We start from the raw sequence: 22,379 nt of genomic DNA on the forward strand, positions 1-22,379 counted from the left end.
GCAGACACCAGGCAGCCCCGTTCCTTCAAGTAAGTGTCACCCACATTAAATCTACTCACGACCATCTCACGGCTAGGTTGAACAGCAAAGACAGCATATTAACACACCGTGTTTGTTTCACCTAACAGAACACAAATCGGTGACGGCGAACCTTTCAAGAAACATACAACGCGCCTGACTCGCTCTACTAGGTAAGCGGCGCCCTGAATACCTGAGATGTTGTCGGATTTGAGACACACAAGAGAGTTTGTTAGTAAATCTAAATACGTATTTGCCCCCTCTCCATCTAGACAGTGGCGAGCCAGGTCAATCCAAACGTGCAAACGAACACCCTCAAGTAAGTAAGGAAGAGTAGTGGATGGGTTTGAATGCAGGATGATGTGCTTATGAAATGTTATTTTTCTGATTGAGGTTTTCTGATATATTCTTTTAGACTGAGGTTCCAACAACTATTCCAGCTTGCTCTGCGGAGTGCGAGGTAGGTGAGGACACTTGAGTTTTGGGAACAGGCAGCATAGAAATGGTGAACCCCTTTCTTAAAAAAACATTCTCTGTTCTTCCATTACAGATATGGTCCTGATGAGAACTACAAAATAACGGTAGTTCGAAACGCGTAGACTCCTTAGTAGCCAAAAATTAGAAATTAATAATTGATGCAGAAAAAATTGTACATATTCAATTTATTTTGAAACAAACATTGGCTTTTTGTTGTGAATATCACTATTCCAGCATTTATCGAATCATTTATGTTTTGTTGTTTTTTGTTGTTTGTAGTGGGTTGATTGATGTATGAATGAAGATTGAATGTTGATTAGGTTATACCATTTGTAAATAAATAAGGATTTTGTGAGAACTGTATATGATAATTGTTGTGCACACCAGGTTTTAATATTTGTATAATACATGTAAAAATCACTATTGAAATAGAAGTGTTCAATTGAAAATATAAAGAAAATAAAAAACAAGTGGAATTAAATTCAACAAACACATTGCTTCACTCGTGTGTTTACGAAACAAAAGTTTGAGTTTGAAATTAGCGGCATTTGCACCTTTTCTGTTCATTATATGCTTGTGGCAAGCTATGCCGGTGGGAGCCCATACCCAGTGGTTTTGTTTTCATGTTTTTTATGAAGCCATGATAATTGAATTCTTTTTGTATTTTTTATGAAGCTGCAATAATTGAGTTTTTATGCAACTGTTTATCACTAGCTAATTTTATAACATCAAGTTTGGAGTCTATATTTGGTGAAAAATGAATCAATATGGTCATATAACAGAATAGATAGGTGTTGGGTAGACATAACTTCCTAGTACTACCCAAAGGGGTTTGTTCAAGTACCTTTGAGAGACACCGGGTTTACGTAGTGAGACAACATCGGCACTAAATAATTTGTTAAACACCACACATTGCTTCACCCATCACAAAAGGTGAGATTAACAACATGTGACCGTAGCCATGGGCACATTAATGGTATTTATTCTGAGTGCTCGCAGTTTCTTTTCTTGTTTTTAGAATGATGTTCGGATAGTACACAGGCAGTATCGTAGGTTGTTTCCAGTTTGAACAGATTTAGTTATTTTACTAGCTTAAGATGGCGGCACCACGTCGGCCGTGCACTATGGTTGTCTGTTTTTTGTTACTATGCTCATGACGTCAGACGCGATGAAAACATGGTACGTTACCGTGAAGGAGATGTAGCGCGGTTTACTTGGTATTGAGCGAGAGTTACAGTTGAATTACGAGGACAGGACGAAGGGTCCAGGTATGATGTGTGCGTGAAAGAGTGATCACTGTGGACGGTGGATTACGGGATGGACACGCATAGACTAAGCGGTTGATATATTGTATTGCAGTGCCGAGTGAGGGCAGGGCGGAATACAGATATTGAAGACCGGTTCTGTTACCAACGTGAAGGGCGGCACGCATAGTGGAACCCAGGTAGGATCGTAGCTGTTCATGATTGTTTTAGTTAACAAGGAGGTTTGTAGCAAGTACTAAAACTGCACATTTTGTGTTTCACATCTTGTGTTTGCAGCATAGGGGCTAGTGACACTTATTGGTCCAGTAGCGCGATTTTGCTATCAGAAGAACATTGGGAGAGCAAGCTCAGGTAGGATAGAGGTGGAGGAACTGTGGTGTGATATTGCATAACAACATCGTAAGATGCAGGGAGCTGATGCCTGTACTTATGTTTGTTTTTAACAGTACAACAGAAGACAGGTCAGTTTAAGGTACTTAGCGATGAACACTAAGGGTTAAGGTGGCACGTAGTAACACTATCGTGATTGAGGTTTTGGAAGCACGCGTTTGGATAATCCCAGGTTGATTCATTTTTTTAACAAATTAACTCAAACACTGAAGTAAAACCCAGGTGAAGGTTTACTGTATCCCTATGGATTTCATGATAAAGATACATATTTAGTTTCTGTTGATTCAATTACAGTATTCCCCTGAAAAAGGTATTACTATACCGAAATGCATTGGGATAGAAAATACAACATGCTGTGAAGCAAATGGAAACATGATGTAATGTTGTTCATTGTACAGAACAGAAGAAGATGTATAAAGAAAACGTCTGAAAGAAGAAATACTACACGTTTCATGTGTGGATTGAATTGTGTTGACTGCATATCACTTATTTGATTTATTGGTTAAGATATTACTGTATGGTATATAAAATTGTATAGTGTTCATAAATATGTTTTCTAAGGAGCACCCACGGGGCAGGTGACAAGTGCGCCACTCTCGAACAGTATACTGTTCGTTTGGGTTATTCACATAACAACACAGATGCCCATTCGCTAGCCAAAGAAATTTAATTTTAAAGGAACTCTAGATGTATTGGCTTTGTCAGTGCTTGTTTTAAACAGTGTCAGGAAACACTCTTCTGATACAATCAACTGGCTAGATGGCTGTATGTTTGAAAATGTTTTCTATGATAAGTTTTAATTTCAGGAAACGTTTACAGTTCTACTACAATGCATTATAAAAGAGCTTTCAAAACTCTTGCAACCAGTCAAAACTTTTTCTCTTTTTTTTTTTTTTTAGGTGTGAAAATTAATTTACTGAATACTAGTGACATGGAATCAATAGAAGAAATAATCTGAGGCCAGGTGGCTTGATGGGTGCACTAAGAAACTTGTACTCTGAATCATATCAGTTGTTATTCTTGAAATGTTGATGTTTGCTACATAACTTTGTTTATTATGAAGAGTAAATAAAACACAATTTGCGCTGACATTTGCTTGTGAAATGTAGCTTTATTTCCTCATAAGAACAGGAGTATCATTTCAAATGTACATCCATTCAACTATAAAATTGTTGGCATCAGTCAATTAGGTAGGAATGGAAAAACCGCTTGATAAAACTGTTGTGATGAGCTCCCTGAGAGAAGGCCTACTCTTTCGTGTACGCCAGACACGCACACACAACCAGACACATAGGTGCTTCCTTGCTGGAATCCCAAGCGATTCCTAGAACCTTAATTTAATACCTCTGGAGCCGCGCCTGGCCCCTTGGTTGTGTTTGGATACAAATTATGGTAGTGGCCGGCAGGCTCACTACATCCCTCCCAACCTAGAGGCGATAGAAATGCAAAGTCTTAAAAAGGAAAAGAAAAAATGGTACAGACATGACAGTTCCCCAAGTTGTAATGCCAGAAACCGGCCCCCGGAAGCTTGTTTCCTTTCCAGTAAAGAATTGGCTTGGTAGTTTGGTCTGCCCTGTTCCCATGATGCACTGGGCCAGGGACAGACTAATTTGCATGTAGCCAGGTTCTGAACTGGGATGGTGCAGTGAGCTAAAAAACGGTGATGGATCAAGCCCTGATCTTTTGACTGGGTAGGAGTGTTCTGCTTAATTCAGATACTCTGTCCATCACCACCCCCCTTTTTGAATCGTTTTGGCCACCACAAGTGTGGAAGGGTATGCTCAGATGTGAGTCCCTTGCTCACTGCACCATCAGGATTCAAGCAAGCCGGGCCGAAGGCGGCTGTAATGCCAGAAACCGGTCCCCGGAAGCTTGTTTCCTTTCCAGTAAAGAATTGGCTTGGTAGTTTGGTCTGCCCTGTTCCCATGATGCACTGGGCCAGGGACAGACTAATTTGCATGTAGCCAGGTTCTGAACTGGGATGGTGCAGTGAGCTAAAAAACAGTGATGGATCAAGCCCTGATCTTTTGACTGGGTAGGAGTGTTCTGCTTAATTCAGATACTCTGTCCATCACCACCCCCCTTTTTGAATCGTTTTGGCCACCACAAGTGTGAAAGGGTATGCTCAGATGTGAGTCCCTTGCTCACTGCACCATCAGGATTCAAGCAAGCCGGGCCGAAGGCGGCTGTAATGCCAGAAACCGGTCCCCGGAAGCTTGTTTCCTTTCCAGTAAAGAATTGGCTTGGTAGTTTGGTCTGCCCTGTTCCCATGATGCACTGGGCCAGGGACAGACTAATTTGCATGTAGCCAGGTTCTGAACTGGGATGGTGCAGTGAGCTAAAAAACGGTGATGGATCAAGCCCTGATCTTTTGACTGGGTAGGAGTGTTCTGCTTAATTCAGATACTCTGTCCATCACCACCCCCCTTTTTGAATCGTTTTGGCCACCACAAGTGTGGATGGGTATGCTCAGATGTGAGTCCCTTGCTCACTGCACCATCAGGATTCAAGCAAGCCGGGCCGAAGACGGCTGTAATGCCAGAAACCGGTCCCCGGAAGCTTGTTTCCTTTCCAGTAAAGAATTGGCTTGGTAGTTTGGTCTGCCCTGTTCCCATGATGCACTGGGCCAGGGACAGACTAATTTGCATGTAGCCAGGTTCTGAACTGGGATGGTGCAGTGAGCTAAAAAACGGTGATGGATCAAGCCCTGATCTTTTGACTGGGTAGGAGTGTTCTGCTTAATTCAGATACTCTGTCCATCACCACCCCCCTTTTTTAATCGTTTTGGCCACCACAAGTGTGGAAGGGTATGCTCAGATGTGAGTCCCTTTCTCACTGCACCATCAGGATTCAAGCAAGCCGGGCCGAAGACGGCTGCAATGCCAGAAACTGGTCCCCGGAAGCTTGTTTCCTTTCTAGTAAAGAATTGGCTTGGTAGTTTGGTCTGCCCTGTTCCCATGATGCACTGGGCCAGGGACAGACTAATTTGCATGTAGCCAGGTTCTGAACTGGGATGGTGCAGTGAGCTAAAAAACGGTGATGGATCAAGCCCTGATCTTTTGACTGGGTAGGAGTGTTCTGCTTAATTCAGATACTCTGTCCATCACCACCCCCCTTTTTGAATCGTTTTGGCCACCACAAGTGTAGAAGGGTATGCTCAGATGTGAGTCCCTTGCTCACTGCACCATCAGGATTCAAACAAGCCGGGCCGAAGACGGTGTAATGCCAGAAACCGGTCCCCGGAAGCTTGTTTCCTTTCCAGTAAAGAATTGGCTTGGTAGTTTGGTCTGCCCTGTTCCCATGATGCACTGGGCCAGAGACAGACTAATTTGCATGTAGCCAGGTTCTGAACTGGGATGGTGCAGTGAGCAAAAAAACGGTGATGGATCAAGCCCTGATCTTTTGACTGGGTAGGAGTGTTCTGCTTAATTCAGATACTCTGTCCATCACCACCCTCCTTTTTGAATCGTTTTTTTCCCCAAGTAGTTGTTCAAATGCTATGGCAAGGGGGGTGCAGTATGTGAGAAGTTGTCCTGGTATATGATGTTCACTATTCTAGTGAGCACCAGTCCAAACAACCCTTATGGTGATGGTTGTAAAGTCAACCTTATAGACCAGCTATCCTAGTGGTAACCTGGACAAAGCAGTCTTAGGCTAAAACTTCAGAGAGCATGTGAAGCAAGCTGTTTTACCATATGTCACCGACGACATCCGGACCCTGCTCGACAAGGGGGAAACAGTGGCCCTCATCCTCCTGGACCTCTCCGCTGCGTTCGACACGGTCTGCCACCGCACCCTAGTCCAGCGCCTCAGCAACATCGGTATCCAAGAGAAGGCACTGGAGTGGATCATCTCGTTCCTCGCCGGAAGAACACAAAGAGTCCGCCTCCCCCCGTTTCGCTCCGAGGCCACCGAAGTCATCTGCGGCGTCCCGCAAGGATCTTCACTCAGCCCCACCCTCTTCAACATCTACATGAAACCTCTTGCAGCCATCGCACGCCAGCACAACCTCAACATCATCTCTTACGCCGACGACACCCAGCTGAGCCTCTCCCTCACCAGAGACCCCGACACCGCCAGAACCTGCCTACACGAAGGGATGAAAGATGTCGCCGAGTGGATGAAGGACAGCCGCCTGAAACTGAACTCGGACAAGACGGAAGTCCTCATCCTGGGATCTTCGCCCTCCGCCTGGGACGACTCCTGGTGGCCCCCAGCCCTGGGCACCGCACCCAAGCCAACCGACCACGCACGCAACCTGGGCTTCATCCTGGACCCCTCCCTCTCGATGACCAGACAAGTCAACGCCGTCTCCTCATCGTGCTTCAACACCCTGCGTATGCTTCGCAAGATCTTCCGCTGGATCCCGACCGAGACCAGGAAGACTGTCACCCAGGCACTCGTCACCAGCCGACTGGACTACGGAAACGCCCTCTATGCCGGAACCACAGCCAAGCTACAGAAAAGACTCCAGCGCAGCCAGAACGCCTCCGCCCGACTCATCCTGGATGTCCCCCGACGCAGCCACATCCCCAGCCACCTGAAGAACCTTCTCTGGCTCCCCGTCGACAAGAGGATCACGTTCCGGCTCCTCACCCACACACACAAGTCTCTCCACGACCTGGGCCCCAAGTACCTCAACGACCGCTTGACCTTCTACACGCCCACCCGCCAGCTACGGTCCACCAGCCTCGCCCTCGCAGCCGTACCACGCATCCGAAGAGCCACCGCCGGAGGAAGATCCTTCTCTTACCTGGCTGCCAAGACTTGGAACTCCCTCCCCATCCACCTTCGGCTGACCCAGGACCATCTCGCCTCCAGGAAACAACTCAAGACCTGGCTGTTCGAGCAGTAGCATACCCCTCCCCCCAAGCCCCTTGAGACCCTCCCGGGTGAGTAGTGCGCTATACAAATGGCATGATTGATTGATTGATTAACCCCTTTAATACCAAATGAAAGGACACCACACAGGTTATATATAAAATATATATGTATTTATTACTAACTCAGCCCCTCTGAACTCTTTATGAGGTCAGAGGCACAAGCACATAACAAGATACTTAATTATCATACAATAAGTTGCACAATATACAGTAGAGCCCAGGGGCACGTAAAACCATATACTAAAATAGTGGTATAAGAACCACGTCACGAACAGGGAGTAGGCCTAGGGAATTTCTGGGGCTACGCTGTACTACCAAGAGTTAGGAAGCAGGAGGCCCACGGGAAGCGTGTGCAGTGTCTACACACACACGCGAGTTACCATAGGGATACAATGGGAACGAAAGAATTGGAAACTAGTTCTTTTAGGACACTTCCGGATGGACTAGGAGAAAGCTACTGAAAACTAGGATAGTTAATACCCACAGGAGCACCTAAGTACTCGCGTTACCTCACCCACAGGAGCCGGGTGCATAGGTGTCAAAGTGTGTCGGGTTTCGTTGCTGAATCCTTTGGAGACCTGTGAAAAGATGCTGCAGGCGACCTGGAAAGAAGTTTCCGGTTGGATCCAATTGCGGATCGAGGATGAAGAGTACCTGAAAGCAGAGGGGACCGAGTCTGGGTCACTAGCCAGTGACCAGGAAGGAACCAGGCGATGTCGTGAAGCAATCAGGCGATGTCGTGAAGCTTGACTCTGCAGCCACATGGACCAGGAGGCGTCGACGACGACCAGGAGCTGGATACGGACTGTCCCACAAAGGATCTCGCTGTTGGCGGCGTAGGCTTCCGGATTGGAGTCAACAGGCCTTGGCAATTGCAACCCACGCAGGAATCAAATATTCGCTTTGGGTTAGACCAGCAAGGTCTAGGGCGCTTCTCCTTTGCAGGGAAGCAGGGGCCCACCTGGAGCAACCAGGCAGGCGGTTCAGATTCGAAGGTTCGTCGCCACAGAGGCCACTAGCCAATGGGGAAGTAACCGGACAGATGCATCCAGCACAAAAACACCAGCCGGCCCCACGCGGCACTCGTGCAGGGCTGTGCGTCAGTGCAGAAGGTGCTCTGGGCTGGCGCTTCTCAATCCCCAATGCACAACTTCGAGGGTGCCTCTGAAGCTGCACAAGTAGCAAAGAGCAGGCTTTTCAAGATGGCCGGTCCCATGTCTCTCGTCGCCTCCACGGGTCTCCGCTTTGCTGTGGCTGTGGATCGGGGTCAAAGAAGTCTGGCAGTCTGGCTCTTGTCGGACTCTGTGCTCGGGCTCCAGCAGGAGTGTCGACAAAGTAAATCGTAGATTGCTGGATGGTGCCTGTTTGCACAGGGTGGTCACTCCTTGCCCACAAGGGAGATTCTTCAGTCTTCTAGTTGCAATAGAATGTCGAAGGTCCAGAGTTTCGTTTCAAGTTTCATTTCAAGATAAATCTAAAGTCTCTTGACTCGGCTCCTACCTATATACTAATCTGAGGGGCTGGATTACCTGCTAGGTCCCTCCTATGGGTGGGACCAGGGAAGGGGGTGGTTACACCCCTTTCCCTTTGTCCAGTTTCGCATCAGAGCTGGGGCTAGAGTGCCCCAGCAACTGGTTTGAACCGGGCTATGCATGGGACACCTTGTGTGCCCCAGGCAGTGTCTCATTTCATTCAGCCCTCCCTGCCCCAATACACTATGGCCTGTCTGGGGTGGTGCTAGCACCTCCCAAGACTTGAAACCTATTGTCCAAGCCTCCCTCGCTGGAAGGACCCCCAGCAGCAGGAGGTCAGACTTGTGTCTGTGGCAGCAGCATCCATTTTGTGATGCTGAGGCTCTGGTTAACTTTAACCGGGATTAACAGGAACAACATGTCTTCTCCCTCTAGAAGGGTGGAATGCTACCCCCGTCGCCAGAACTGGCGAAGGGGTAGTATTCCAAAGCACATGACACCTTACACAACATGTTTTGATAAAGCCAAACCAGAGTTAGCAATAACCGCGAGGATTATAATGCACTTAAGAGTATATGGTATGGCTATATCATAGAACAGCTATAAGGACATGGTTCCGAAAGCTGCAGACAGGCTCAGCTCATGCTGGAGCACCATCTCACATAAAACCAAGCACTCTGCCTCCAGGATTGGTAAGGCCTGCCATAGGAGTGACTTATAGGTGAATATGTGTCTATATATAAGGTTAGATATAGGAACACTATATCTAAGCAAGGGGTGATTACACGACCTTGCCCCAGCTGAGTTATAAGCCAGTTGTGTCAATTTGGATGGCCAGCCAGGGGTGGCATAATATATGCTGCAGCACCTGTTAGGCCTTGGATGCACCGGGTACCTATGGTACACTATACAGGGGCTCACAAGGTGACCCAACATCCAATTGGAGATGTACCTAAAGTACATGGAGTCCATTTTACAGTGAGAGCAGATAGCCTGGGACCCTGTTTAGCAGGATCCCAGGCAAACTAAGTCGAAAACCAGCTAAACACTAGGCAAAAAATCTGGGGTAACCATAGTCCGGTATCCACCTTCCTACACAGTATATTGGAGGTTGCTTTGTCTTTCTTTAGTTGACAAAGTCTCGTAACGTTTGACTCCGCTTCGGATTAGGTCTTAGACTATACAGATATCCACTCTGGGGTTCCGACCTTTCCTCCGGGAATGGCAAACTTTCATCAGTCCTTCTCTCTGGCTGACCCGATGTCGAGATTCTCTATCCCGTCATATTTTCCCCATCATTTGCCTCCTACTCCATGGACACCCATTGGGCATTTTCGGACCTTGTCTCTGGTCTTCATCTTTCCCAGGCCTCCGGCATGCCTGTGACCTTCTTTAACCAGGATGCATTACATGACACCATCACCTTGCACCTCTTCACTCCGAAAACTTTCCATATTTCTCTTTCAAATGGAGTCTGGAATTTCCATCCAGGATGTCGGTCCTTTATCACTACGGCATCTCCCAGTCACAACTCCAGATCCTGTGCATTTCGCCTTTTGATAACCCATTCATTGGCATCCCTTTTTTTGCTGTGTCCTGCTTCTAGGTCAAGGGTGGCAAAACCCCACTCTGAGCAAAGTGGCACCAAATCTCTCATCTGTCTCTTCATGATGAGTTCACTCAGAGCGCATCCAGGGCATGCCTGTGACCTTCTTTAACCAGGATGCATTACATGACACCATCACCTTGCACCTCTTCACACCGAAAAGTTTCCATATTTCTCTTTCAAATGGAGTCTGGAATTTCCATCCAGGATGTCGGTCCTTTATCACTACGGCATCTCCCAGTCACAACTCCAGATCCTGTGCATTTTGTCTTTTGATAACCCATTCATTGGCATCCCTTTTTTTGCTGTGTCCTGCTTCTAGGTCAAGGGTGGCAAAAACCCACTCTGAGCAAAGTGGCACCAAATCTCTCATCTGTCTCTCCATGATGAGTTCACTCAGAGCGCATCCAGTAGTGGAATGGGGTGTTTGCCAATATGCCTTTAAGAATTGGTGTAGGCACACTTCGAAATCATCTCGTTCATGTACACCTATACTCAGTGTTTCATTCTGTGTCCTCATAAATCCTTCTGCTTTCCTATTCGCCTGAGGCCATTGGGGAGTGAATTTTCTGTGTTGAATGTTTAGATTAAAATCAAACAACAGGAGAGTGTCACATGTAGAAAGTATGTGAGCACAAAATACAGAGAGTAAGTGAACCTTAATAAATCACATTGGAATTTTTAAGGAAGCCCTCACTCACAAACCTGGGTGGTGACATGCTTCACCGGGCCCACCAGGAGAAGCTGAATGCCTGCCTGGTGTGCTACAACGCCAGAATACTGCGGAGCTGGTTTTTTCGTGACAGTGATGTGAAAAAGTGTGAGTTTAAAAATGTCAAGGTAGTGTACCACGCAAAAACTTTATTCAGTGGTCAACCTGACATGGTTAAAAGTATGTGTGGGAAATGACCAAATAATGTTTTGGGTATTTCCACTTTAAGTGGGGTCGACATGTTTCTGCCCGTTATGTGTAGTTTACTGGGCTTTCTTCAGGACCATGGGGAGTGTACCTCGGCGTTGTGGGCGCGCTAAGGCCCACCCTACCAGAGGACGTGAAAGTTAAAATGTGGTGTAAAAATTAATAGGTGCAAAAAACAAACCAACAAGTTGTGGGATTTACCTCAAAATTGAGAGGAACCTGTATAGTCTGAAACGAAAGACATACATACAAATACAGAGACAAACACATAGTTAGTAGGATCTGTCTGCTAGGTTTTCTGCAAGAACGATCTCTGAGTGGTTGTGCTCAGGGCTAATCAAAATGCGTGACCACAGTGTCATAGGAGGTACTGTTGTGCAGGAAAACACTGGTCTGGATACCAGACAGACGTGTGGACATGCACTATGACCAAGAAGAATGGCCGTTTGTTCATAAAAGTCTTATTGAACAGCACATGTGGTTAGCAATCAATGCGGCAAATGCAGGGCCAGTGGTAATGTATTTACATTAAAAATTGTAAGGTAGCCCGGCGGGTTATATAACAAGTGGTGGAAATATCTCACTTGTTAGGTAAAAGATCCACACCCCATAGGTCTCGGGAGGGGGGTGGAGGCGACAATGGCACACCCTGTAGAGGGGACAGTAAATCACAAATGCGGCATAAGTAGTCTAGAGTTATGCCCATGGCATCGCAATATACTTAACTGAATCGTGGTAGGAGGAAAAGATCTTACGCACGCAGCGCCTGGCACCCGCTCTGCACCTAGAGACACCCTCGACCGGACCTCGTGGATGGAGATCGTACAATGGAGATCGGTAGAAAAGGGAGCCTGGCGGTGGGAGGTTCTGTGTTGCAGTGCGTTGACCAATCAGGAAGCGGTGATGGGTATGAGGCTTGGAGTGCAAGCTTGGTGGAAAACGGAGGGTTCTCCAATCACCCGGTGGGGTGAAACCGAGGCTTGGAACTCAAGCTTAATGCGACTAGAGGTTGATGTTAGTAAAACGTTATCGATTCAACAAGGGATGCAGAATCAGAAATAGCCGGTGGTAAGGACCTGGGAACGGACATAAAAAACGGGCTACACGGATTGTAGGACCTTGGTCCAATAATGCTAAGGGTAGATGACAGTAAAGGAACTGTAAGGGGACTCTGATGAGTTCATAGACAATTTATCATTGTTGTCAGGGATATTATCAATGTTTAGATTATGCAAGTGTTCTTTCAAATCCAGGCCATGAAAGGGTGGCCTGTTATCAGTTTTCACTTCATCCTGCAGTCACAGCATCGCAAATATTTACTGTAATGCCGTCTTAACGCACTCAAATGCTCTCGACCTGATGAGTTCAACAGCTGGAAACTTTGTGGTGCTGTCTATCACTACCAGAGTCACCCTTCCGTTGGGGAAGCTTCCATAGTCCATGTTGACCTTTGACCACGGCTTGTCACAAGGTTCTTCCGTTATGATTGGGATTATGACTACATTGGCTCCTGTTATTGTGCACGAGTGGCATCCCCTCACTATTTCTTCCACCATTCTGTCCGCTCCGGGAAGCTACACTTTCGACCATATCCTTGCTTTCAGCTTCTCTAGCCCTTAATGTCCTTGATGGGCTAGTTCCACTGTACGTCTCCATAGGTTCCTCAGAACAACTGTGTGTTGTCCTCTCAGTAGAAGTCCTTCCGCACTCTCACTTAGTTCATCACAGCACCTCCACACTTGTTCGAACCTCTCGTCCATGAGCCCGCTCACTCCCTTCAAGAAGTCTTTTCGTTGGTGACCTTTACGCACCTCATTCACCTTGCTTATGCAGCTGTCTTCTTTTGTGTCTTCCACCAACTCCTCTATGGACAGAACTCGAGGACAAGCACTCTCTGTGACAAACCTTACAGAATCTTCCACTCCTCTATCGGTTTCTTTCTGTGCCTTAGGGTCTTCAGCCAGCGAGTTTCTTGGTAGATAGTCAGCTGGGTTGTTCGCCCCATCCGATATGAAACCTTGAAGTTGTACTGTTGAAATTGTACCACCCACCTTTGAATTTGGGGCGGTCTATTCCGGGCTGATCCGCTGAACAGCAACACAAGAGGTTTGTGATCGGTGATCAGTTTGAATTTGTGCCCACACAGATAGATGTGAAAGTGCTGACGCCGATCTTATGGCGAGAGCCTCCCTTTCGATTTGGTTTCCCCCTTCGTCAAGACTCGGCTGGCATATGTGATGACAAGCCACTCGCCCCTTTCATTTTGTTACAGGAGAACAGCCCCACCGGACTGGGATGTACAATGAGCTCTGTCTTGCCTCCCGGTTTGAAGTAAGGTAAGGTGGCTCCCTGAAGCAGTACCCCTTTTACGTCCTTGAATGCTTGTGCGGCCTCACTCGTCCACTCCCACAGTGTTTTTTTCTTGGTCAACGCATGCAGTGGTTCTGAAAGGGTTGCCAAATAGGGAATGAAATGTCTGCAGGAAATTACCATTCCTAAGAAACTGTGCATTTTCGTTGGGTTCTGCGAAATGGCAGCTGCAGGAATAACCTCAACCTTAGCCGGGTCAACCTAAAGGCCATCTTTGGAGAATCTAAAGAATTGCACCTCGTTGGTGTAGAAAGAACATTTGCTTTTGGGGAGAGTAAAGCCCTGGTCTACGAGTCTCTGTAGAGTGTCCTTCAATCTGGCCTGATGTTCCTCTAATGTGTCCGAAAAGATCAGCACATCATCGCTGACATTGATAACTCTCACTAGTCCAGATAGTGCTTCTCTTTTTGCGTTCTGAAATACCTCTGTTGTGGAGGTCTCCTCAAAAATGAGCCTCTTGAACCTCCTGAACCCCACATGTGTAAATAAAAGTGGTATTGTAACAACTGTCGTCATCAAGGAGTAGTTGATGATACTCTGAGTTGAAGTCCACTTTAGAAAACCATTCGGCCCGTTGATGTTGGCTACAATTTCATCTATTGTAGGGGTGATGTGTCTCTCCCTTTTTATTGCCTTGTTTGGCAGATGCATGTCCATGCACAATCTTATAGCCCCTGGCTGCTTTGGTTTAGGGGCTATTTCCAGGGGAGATACCCACTGGGTCGGCCCCGTTACTTTCTCAATCACAAGTTGGTCCAGCTCTTCTTCGACTAGGGCCCAGAAGTGAAATGGAACTTTACTATGTCTCAGTGCTACCAGTCTCACGGTTCTATCAATGTGCAATTTTACTTTGACCCCTTTGAGACATCACAGTCCTTCAAACTACTGTGGGAATTCTTCCATGATGTCTTCCTCCTGGGATAGTTGTAATTGTTTTGCGAACAGCACAAGTCTAAGGTCTTCAGCCTTGTGACACCCCATCAAAGTGCCAGCACTCTCCTGCGTGACGTATAATTTTGTTTGCAGTTCTGTTGCCCCATGACTTCGTTCCACCTCTACGACCCCTTAGGCAGGTATGGGTGTGGCATCTCCATAATTGTTTATTTTGGTGGTGGTCTTAGTCAGAGGAGGATGCAAGTCCAACCTTAGATACTGCTATGCATCTAAGATGTTCACCTAAGCCCCAGTGTCAATGAGTGCTGTTATTGGTACACCATCCACACATACTTTACATATGGGTGGGGGTCTCTTCTTTTGATTGTGCCATCCTGTAAATGATACAGTGAACACTTCATCTTTGTTGTCCTCTTCTTCCAGATTCCTAATTTGTTGGCTCACCATGGCTGCCGCGCCTTGCCCTCCTCTGCTTCCGACACCAATTTGACTTCTCAACTTTTTGAACTTCCCTCCACTGCTGTTCTGTCTAGACTCTCTCTGACATACCCTTGCGCAGTGATCTGATCTTTCACACTTCAAACACATTTTATTTTGCGCGGGACAGTTCTTCAGGGGGTGGCTAGAGAAACCACAGTTTCCATAGGCTTTTTGAGTAGCTCCTGCCATTAACTTTCCTCAGCCTCGCTCAACTCACTTTCGGATAGCGTCCGCTCATTCCTCTTTGATGTTCATGGGAGTTGACTGCACCAGATGTGTTGCGCTGCGGGCCAGGGCTGACTCCATTTCTTCAGCTCACATTGGCTAGGTCATGCAATCTGCCCAGTATTAGGATGTCATCCAGTGATATGCCTGATTGGTGGAGGATCAGTTTTCTCAGCTTGGCCGACCGGCACCCTTAGATCAGCTGTGCCCTTATCTCAAACTGCGTGTCAGTGGCAGTGCACATGCTGGCCAGTTTCCGTAACCTGGCAAAAACCATGTCTACTGACTCACCTTCTTGCTGGCGAGCTTGTCTTAACTTGAAATGCTCATAATCTGGATTTAACTGGGGAAAATTCGGTTGAGCACTGTTACTGCAGAGTCATAATCGTTTTTATCGTCCGTGTTAGGTAAGTCAGGGAAGAGATCATACAGATCATCTCCTCCCATGTGTAGCATGGTAGACCATTTCATGCCACAATCTGTTTCGCGCACCGTGCAAAAGTAGTTCTCCAACCACCATATCCACTTTCTCCACCTTGGCGCCGCAGTGACCGGGTCCGCTAGCTGACTGAAAGGGGGTAGTGACGCTAGTGCTGATAGAGAACAGCGTTCATGGGAGTGCACTTGATCTCTGTTGTCCTGCACTGACATCTTAGAGTCTACCTAGTGTTCATGTGTTTTTTTTTCTTTTTCTCTGGCGTTTGCTTGTCATGTTAGGTATCTCACTACTGTGTGAGGTCCTGATCTGGCTGTCCTTTCTCTCTTTTGTGTGGGTTATGTGTCTTTTGTTACTCTCTTCCTATACTGTGTTTCTCCTCTATTTTATTACTTAAAGTCAATTTTTTAGGTCTCGGCCTGATCATGCGCTGGTCTGGCCGAGACATTTAGTAGGTGCTCTGAGAAATGCTACTTTGCCGGCGATCAGCTTGCTAGAACGCGCACAAGATCGCGCGCAGATGCGCGTAATAGCAAGCTGGTGGCCGGCAAGGTAGCACTTGTGATGACGCGCATGCGCACCACTCACGTCACTACTCTTTTTTTTTTCTTCATTTTGCGCCCGTGCTGCATTACTTTTACGGCCATGCGGCCATTGCTTGTTTTCATTTCCATGCGGCCAATGCTTGTTCAGTCTTCCAGCGCTGAGAGTGGCTGATTGTGCACCTATTGATTTTGATAATTGCGTGCGGCCAATGCTTGTTTTTATGTGCGCGTGAGGCCGTTTTTTTTATTTCTGTGTGGCCATAATGTGAAAGCACAAAGGACATTCCCTTAACTTCTAAACATCCTTTTCATTAGCAAAATGTGAAAGTGTGCCACACTTACATCCCTTTGAGTCCAATCCCAGGACAGTTGAGGACACTGTTTTACATCATATTCCCTGGTAGCGGCGCCATAATCAGTTATGATGACGTTTCTGTAGCATTCTAAACTTGAAGGCCTCTGTGCACTAGAGTCCGTGGCAGTGACGTCATGTCTTTGGGCACTTGAATTAACATTGTAGCACTCGTAATATGCGTAAATTGGAAACATCCAGGTTCCATTCCCTCAGTGAAGTCATATTTAAATTCGCTAAACATGTACTACAGGTTCACTGTGTTAAAAGTTCTGATCATTTAACGCTTACCCAGCTGTTGGCGAACAATAATTATCACAGGAGCCACATCTCACATGCAGCGAGAAAGAGGAGGAATTAGAAAACAGTACTGAAAAGATGTGCAAACACCAAGGTAAGTGCACAGGTGTTTAATGTGAACAACAACACCAGACTCCAGGCAGCAACTGCCGCCCTGGAACCTCCGTTGTCGTCACACTCCAAATCCCCTCAAGGCTCCTTGCAGAAAATGTTATCGCTTTCACTCATATATATTATATACAACTCAACCCAACAAGTACACGTCTCACTAGGTACCTGTGGCCGTGAGTTCTGGCATTATCCTACAATCACGTGATCTGCAAGTACAATGAATGCAGCTAAAATGGCATCAAATCTGTATTTAAATCAATAATACACATAGAAAAAAACAATGCTGTCTGCTCTCTTTTGCCTAAAGGGAAGCCTTGCTGCTAAATAATAAAACCAAGGAACTTTGACAATAGTGAGTAAACGAGCAGACTGACTGGACATTCGAGCAGAATAGATTTAGAGCTCAGAAGTGACACACCTTTGTACGGCGAATAAAATACTATATCATTTTCTACTGTGCTTTTATTTGAAGTTCCTGTTGTGGTATTAATGGCTCAACTGTTGAAGCACTTATAAGGACCCAAGGGCGAGACCTATTGGCTATGCCAGTGCTTGTTTATTTGGATTTCCTCTCTTGGTTTTATGGTAGCTCTTAACCCCTCCTTCACTTGTGTTTTATTATTACACTTTCTTCTTTTTCCCTTTTTTTCCTTCAGGGGATGCACTGCTCTTCTGGCTCCATGTGAAGCCTCTCCTGCTCTTCCTTAGTAGCCTTTCACAAGTGGCCTCATCCTGCTCACTGTCACCGTTGCCGGGCCTGTGGCCACTCCCCTTTCTTCTGACCGGGCCTCCAGCTCTACTCCACGCAGCCGCTCAACTCACTGCAGTCAGAGCAGGTATTCTCCAGGCTCTCTCACCACCCTGCAGCGGTACCTCGTGGCTTGCTCATCCACCTGCAGTCCTGCTTGAGCCGACAGGCTGCGGCGCGTTGCCACGCTGCCACTTCACTCCTCTGTGGCAAAGCAAGGCCTGCGCTAGCCGGACACACACTCTGTCGCCACCCTTTGATGTGGCGCCAGTCCCCCACCTCTCAACATTCGGGACACGCTCGTGCCCTCCCGCGCTGCTCTCTTCCCAGCATAGGTCGCTCGACATGGGGTTAGTACCGCTTTGTCGCGAATGTCATGATGAGCCACCTTGGACAAGGCCTACCTTTTCGGGTATGCCACACACACACAATCAGACACGTAGGTGGTTCCATGCTGGAATCCCGGGCGATTCCTAGCACCTTTATTTAATACCCTGGAGCCTCGCACAGGCCCTCGGTTGTGTTTGGATACAAATTAGTGGCCGGCTGGCTCACTACAAAAATTCTACAATTGAAACTGGAGACGGTGCACAGGGGCGGCCTTAGGCATGTGCAAGCTGCGCACCTGCACAGGGCCGCCAAACCCCAGGGGCCGCAACGCCAATATATATCCTTAATATAATAATCCTCTGAGGATGGATACATATTATTTGCGTGGTGGCCCCTGGCAGGGATTTGGCGGCCTCCGGCTCTGTTTCACTTCCAAACACCCTGACCACCCCCCTCCACCTTCACAGGCCTCCTCCGTGCCTGCGTTCCTCATGGTTCCTGATTGGCTTCTTTTGTGTGTCACAATACCCTCCTCCTCCTAAATTTAATCGTTCTGAGACGAATCTGGAAGGGTACTGGTCATCTAACGCCTTTTCTGGACGTTTTATTAAAACACCTTCCTGAGCTCCGTGGGGCTCCGCCCCGCCCGGACCCTCTCTTCCAGGGCCCCCTAACTACGCTCCCTGGCCAGGGCCGGCATGTGCCTAGAGCGCCCCTGTAGTGCACAAAGAACTAAAGTACTCAGTTAGCTGACAGTGGATCCGAGGTTTGGACCAAACTGCTTTGCTGCTTGTCAGATATCAAGTAATACATAGAAATTGGCTTTAGGTCAACTCTATCAGCCATTGCTCATTCTGGGTCAACTATCTTTGAGCCATTGTGAGTAGCGAATATCAATAATGACTGAGCATTTTGCATTTCCTATTTCACAGTAGCGATTGGCAAAGGCGTCTACTCTTAACTCACAATTTATGAGAAAGCAACCGTCTCATGCTGGTAGTCGGGGGATCTTCAGGAATGTGCAGCGTAGGGGATCTGTACCTCCCCTGGTTGGCCACTGCATTTATCAATGTTACTGTTCCTCTGTCACAGAACCCTAATGGGATGGCTTTGGAAGACTCACTGTTGGGGCTTCATCCAGGCCCCTGCAGTACAGGAGGAGCTCTAGACCTTTGGGGGACATTCATTTCCATTGCCAATGAATATCTGTGAGAAATGGAAGTCTCTAGGTCATGGTCCCCCTCATTGTTTGCATTACGTCACTGACTCACTCCTGGCATATGGAGAAGAGGGAGTTTACGCACATTTGCACAATTGTTAGCCACATGCAACGGGGGGAGGGGGTGGAGCTTCTGGGGATGTGGGGGGTGTTGGGGTTTGGGGTGTGACACTTCCCAAATAAATGCATTCATGACTTGGTAGTTGGGTCTGGGGCCCTGAGTCAGGTCTGCTGTCAGTTTTTCTCTTTATGCACCAAGAATAAAAGACAAACCAGTGACCTTTGATATAAAACAGTATAGAGAGATAAATACACAGATAGTTTATTTGGATGTATGACGTTACAACGCATACTTTTACCACACATACCTTTACAACACGGTTTTTACATCGCAAACCTTTACAATGCATAGCGCTTAGAGGTGCTGGATAGTGGTAAGTATAATTTTCTATTCCAACTCCAGTCCCCGTGGACACTAGGGAAGGTGTTGGATAGAAAATTAAACGTATTCCTTACCCTAGAGCGCCCCCCAGCGCAATGCGTTGTAATGGTATGCGTGGTAATGCCTGCGTTGTAATGGTAGTGCGTTGTAAAAACGTTGTTCACCAGTTTTTTTCGTTTTTTACTTTATTACTTTATTCTGATAAAATCATATCCATAAAAGAGGCAAACACATGCAATATTTAAACAAATACACAATCATGAAATCTTAAAATCAAACACATGATTCTTCGGTACAGTACAAGCTATAAAGTGTGATTATACAGTGTTCATTGAAGTACGGGCTCTAACTGCAATTTTTTAAAAGGTGCCCACACAAATTATTACCCAGAGCGAGGAGGGTTTTGTAGGCATCTCTATAGTCCACATATGATCTTTTTTTTAAAAAAGTAAGAGTGATTTAATATATTGTTCATAGAACTTTAAAAAAAATAAGAATGGTAACAGTTTGGCCCAGAGTGCCCGTTACATGAGCAAGGAATAAAATCAAGATATGCGCAGGGGAAAGCTTAGTCGAAACTTGACAGTTCACTAATGGTATTGTCATTAGGGATTGAGCAGTTAAAGTTTCTAAGTTCATGTTTGAAAAATAGCACTTTTAATAAACGTCTGTGCTGTAATCTGACCTAATGTATTCAGGTGGAACATTTTCACATGGTTAAAGAAACACACTTATTTGAATTTTGAAGAGACAGTATCATATTTGCACGATATACTTGCCAAACACTGTCATGGCTTGGCTTGCACGCGGATTCTTAAAGTCAAGCTAGACCCTTGGCTCGACTCTCTCGGATCCCCTTATTAATTTGCTGGTGCACCCACATCTATTTGCAATTGCGGCTTAGTACATAGGGGCATCAGTCACTTAATAAAATTATTTTTAAAAAGCATGGAATGGAAACCCTGTCCACTTGTCTTCCCATCTTGGGCGATGCTTTCTGTGAGACTGGATTACACTCAGTCTCGTCTCTCGTAGAGGGCCATGATGTCACACATATGGACAGATTTATTTTACAAAGACTACACAGCTCAATATGGGCCACGAACCTGACCGCCCCTCTCGAGCCACCTGCCTTCCCCCTTTTGTCTCTGAATATTACAACCCCAGACCGGGCACATTTTTGATACTTACACAACCCTCCAACCACTCACATCCAGACCCAAAAACATATTGCAACCACTGCATTCATACCTACAACTATTCCCACTTGAGGACAGAAACCAGACCCCTGATTGAGACATATTGCATTGCAAAGCAAATACCTATAGCCGTACCAAAAACTTATATTTCTATACCTTATAATCAAGGCACCCCCCTACCAATAAATCTCACCCCTGAGACTGTCCTACTTTCCAGGTGGCATTCATTCCCTTTGTAATACCTGGCACAATGGTCTTTCCTGTTAAGGCACTCTGCACATTGGACCCAATGTACTCTTTTTCATTTTCTTGCTGCGGCGCACTCTCCTCAGGAATACGCAAGAAACTGTAACCATTTGATGGAAACTAACCCTCCCTTGCACTTGTGTACATTTCTATTGGTATTTGGAGATTATATGTTTTTTCTTTGTTCAGCTCTCCTTGCAAAAATCAATAAAAGAAATCTAAAAAAAAATGCGTGGAATGGAAAGATGGAGCTCTGCCTACATGCACCAATTTGGCACCTCTACCATCAAGTCTTCTCATAGCAGAGATGAAGATACATGTGTGACTCAAAAATATATTTCAAATAAGGGAACCCAGGGCAGGTACTCCAGGCCGTTGTGATGTATGTGACCAGGGTCATGAGTTCCCAGGGAGAATTACTAGGCTGAGGTGGGACGGGCAGGGGCATAGCTTCAGGGTGGAGTTTGAGGTGTGTCACAACCCCAAAATACTTTCTTGGCTTGGTAGTTGGGTCTGCGGTCTCCTATGTCTGTGTTAGATTTTCTCATTTTTCTCATTTAACGAAGAGCTTTTAACATATTTTGGATCAGAAACAAATCAATATAGGGAATGGCTCTAACCAGTAGCAATCACACATTGTTTTTCACCTACTATGCCGCTCTAAACAGAGGCCAGTGTAATGTAAATCAGTACTGCTTTTTTTTTCTTTTGAGAACAGACCATCCTGAACCTTATTCTTCTCACACCTCCACCCTGCAGCCACTGCCTTTTTAGTTGAGAAATTACGCATTTCTGTTGAGAGATCTGATGTCTTCTGGGGAAGCAACTTTTAACTAAAGTTGGGTATCATCAGTGTGCATGTGGTAGTGGATGTTGGATGAACTCAGAATTTCCATTAGAGGATACATGAACAGGTTGAAGCAAGTGGGCAAAAGTGAGGAGCCCTGAGGGACACCTAATGTGAACAGAGTGGTCTGCGATAGTGATTAATCTTGACTCTTTGAGTCCTGTTGTGGAGATAGAAGGTAAACCAGTTAAGGACTGTTCCTGTTAGCCCCATGCAGTGTTCCAGGAGGTATAGTAGGTTGTCATGCTTAACTGTATCAAATGCCAACAATAGGCCAAGGAGGATTAAGAGACAGGAGGGGTTCTGATCCAGCATGTTTGTGTGCATCGTCCACTATATGTGTCATAGCTGAGTCAGTTCTGTTCCCTGGACGAAAGCTTGATGGACACTGTTCTAACAGTCGGAATTGTTTGATGTGGTTACAGAGCTGGATGTGAACACATTTTTAACAGAGCCTGGTCACGGTAGGAATATTGGAGATAGGTCGGAAGTTGTTTAAGTCAGTTTCATATACTTTGGGGATTTTTAGGATAGGGGAAACCTGGCCAGATTTTAGGGTGTCCAGGATAGGGCCTTGAAAGAGGGAGGCATTAGCAATCTTGGTC

At 46.3% G+C, this 22,379-nt stretch overlaps 1 protein-coding gene across 3 annotated transcripts in view; it reads left to right on the forward strand.

The window, feature by feature from the left end:
* Window positions 1-3,241, forward strand: part of LOC144824974 (ATP-dependent RNA helicase DDX25-like) — a 2,510,053-nt gene extending 2,506,812 nt beyond the window's left edge. For all 3 annotated transcript variants that reach the window (XR_013609216.1, XM_078683906.1, XM_078683905.1), the window contains one exon: window positions 3,050-3,241. Coding sequence is in view for 2 of the 3 variants with exons in the window: in XM_078683906.1 (XP_078540032.1) it covers window positions 3,050-3,108 (59 nt within the window). In the remaining variant the exon portion in view is untranslated. The remainder of the gene's footprint in view (window positions 1-3,049) is intronic.
* Window positions 3,242-22,379: the final 19,138 nt, after the last annotated feature.

The sequence above is a fragment of the Lissotriton helveticus genome, chromosome 3_1 (assembly GCF_964261635.1).
Source record: "Lissotriton helveticus chromosome 3_1, aLisHel1.1, whole genome shotgun sequence".
Taxonomy (NCBI): domain Eukaryota; kingdom Metazoa; phylum Chordata; class Amphibia; order Caudata; family Salamandridae; genus Lissotriton; species Lissotriton helveticus.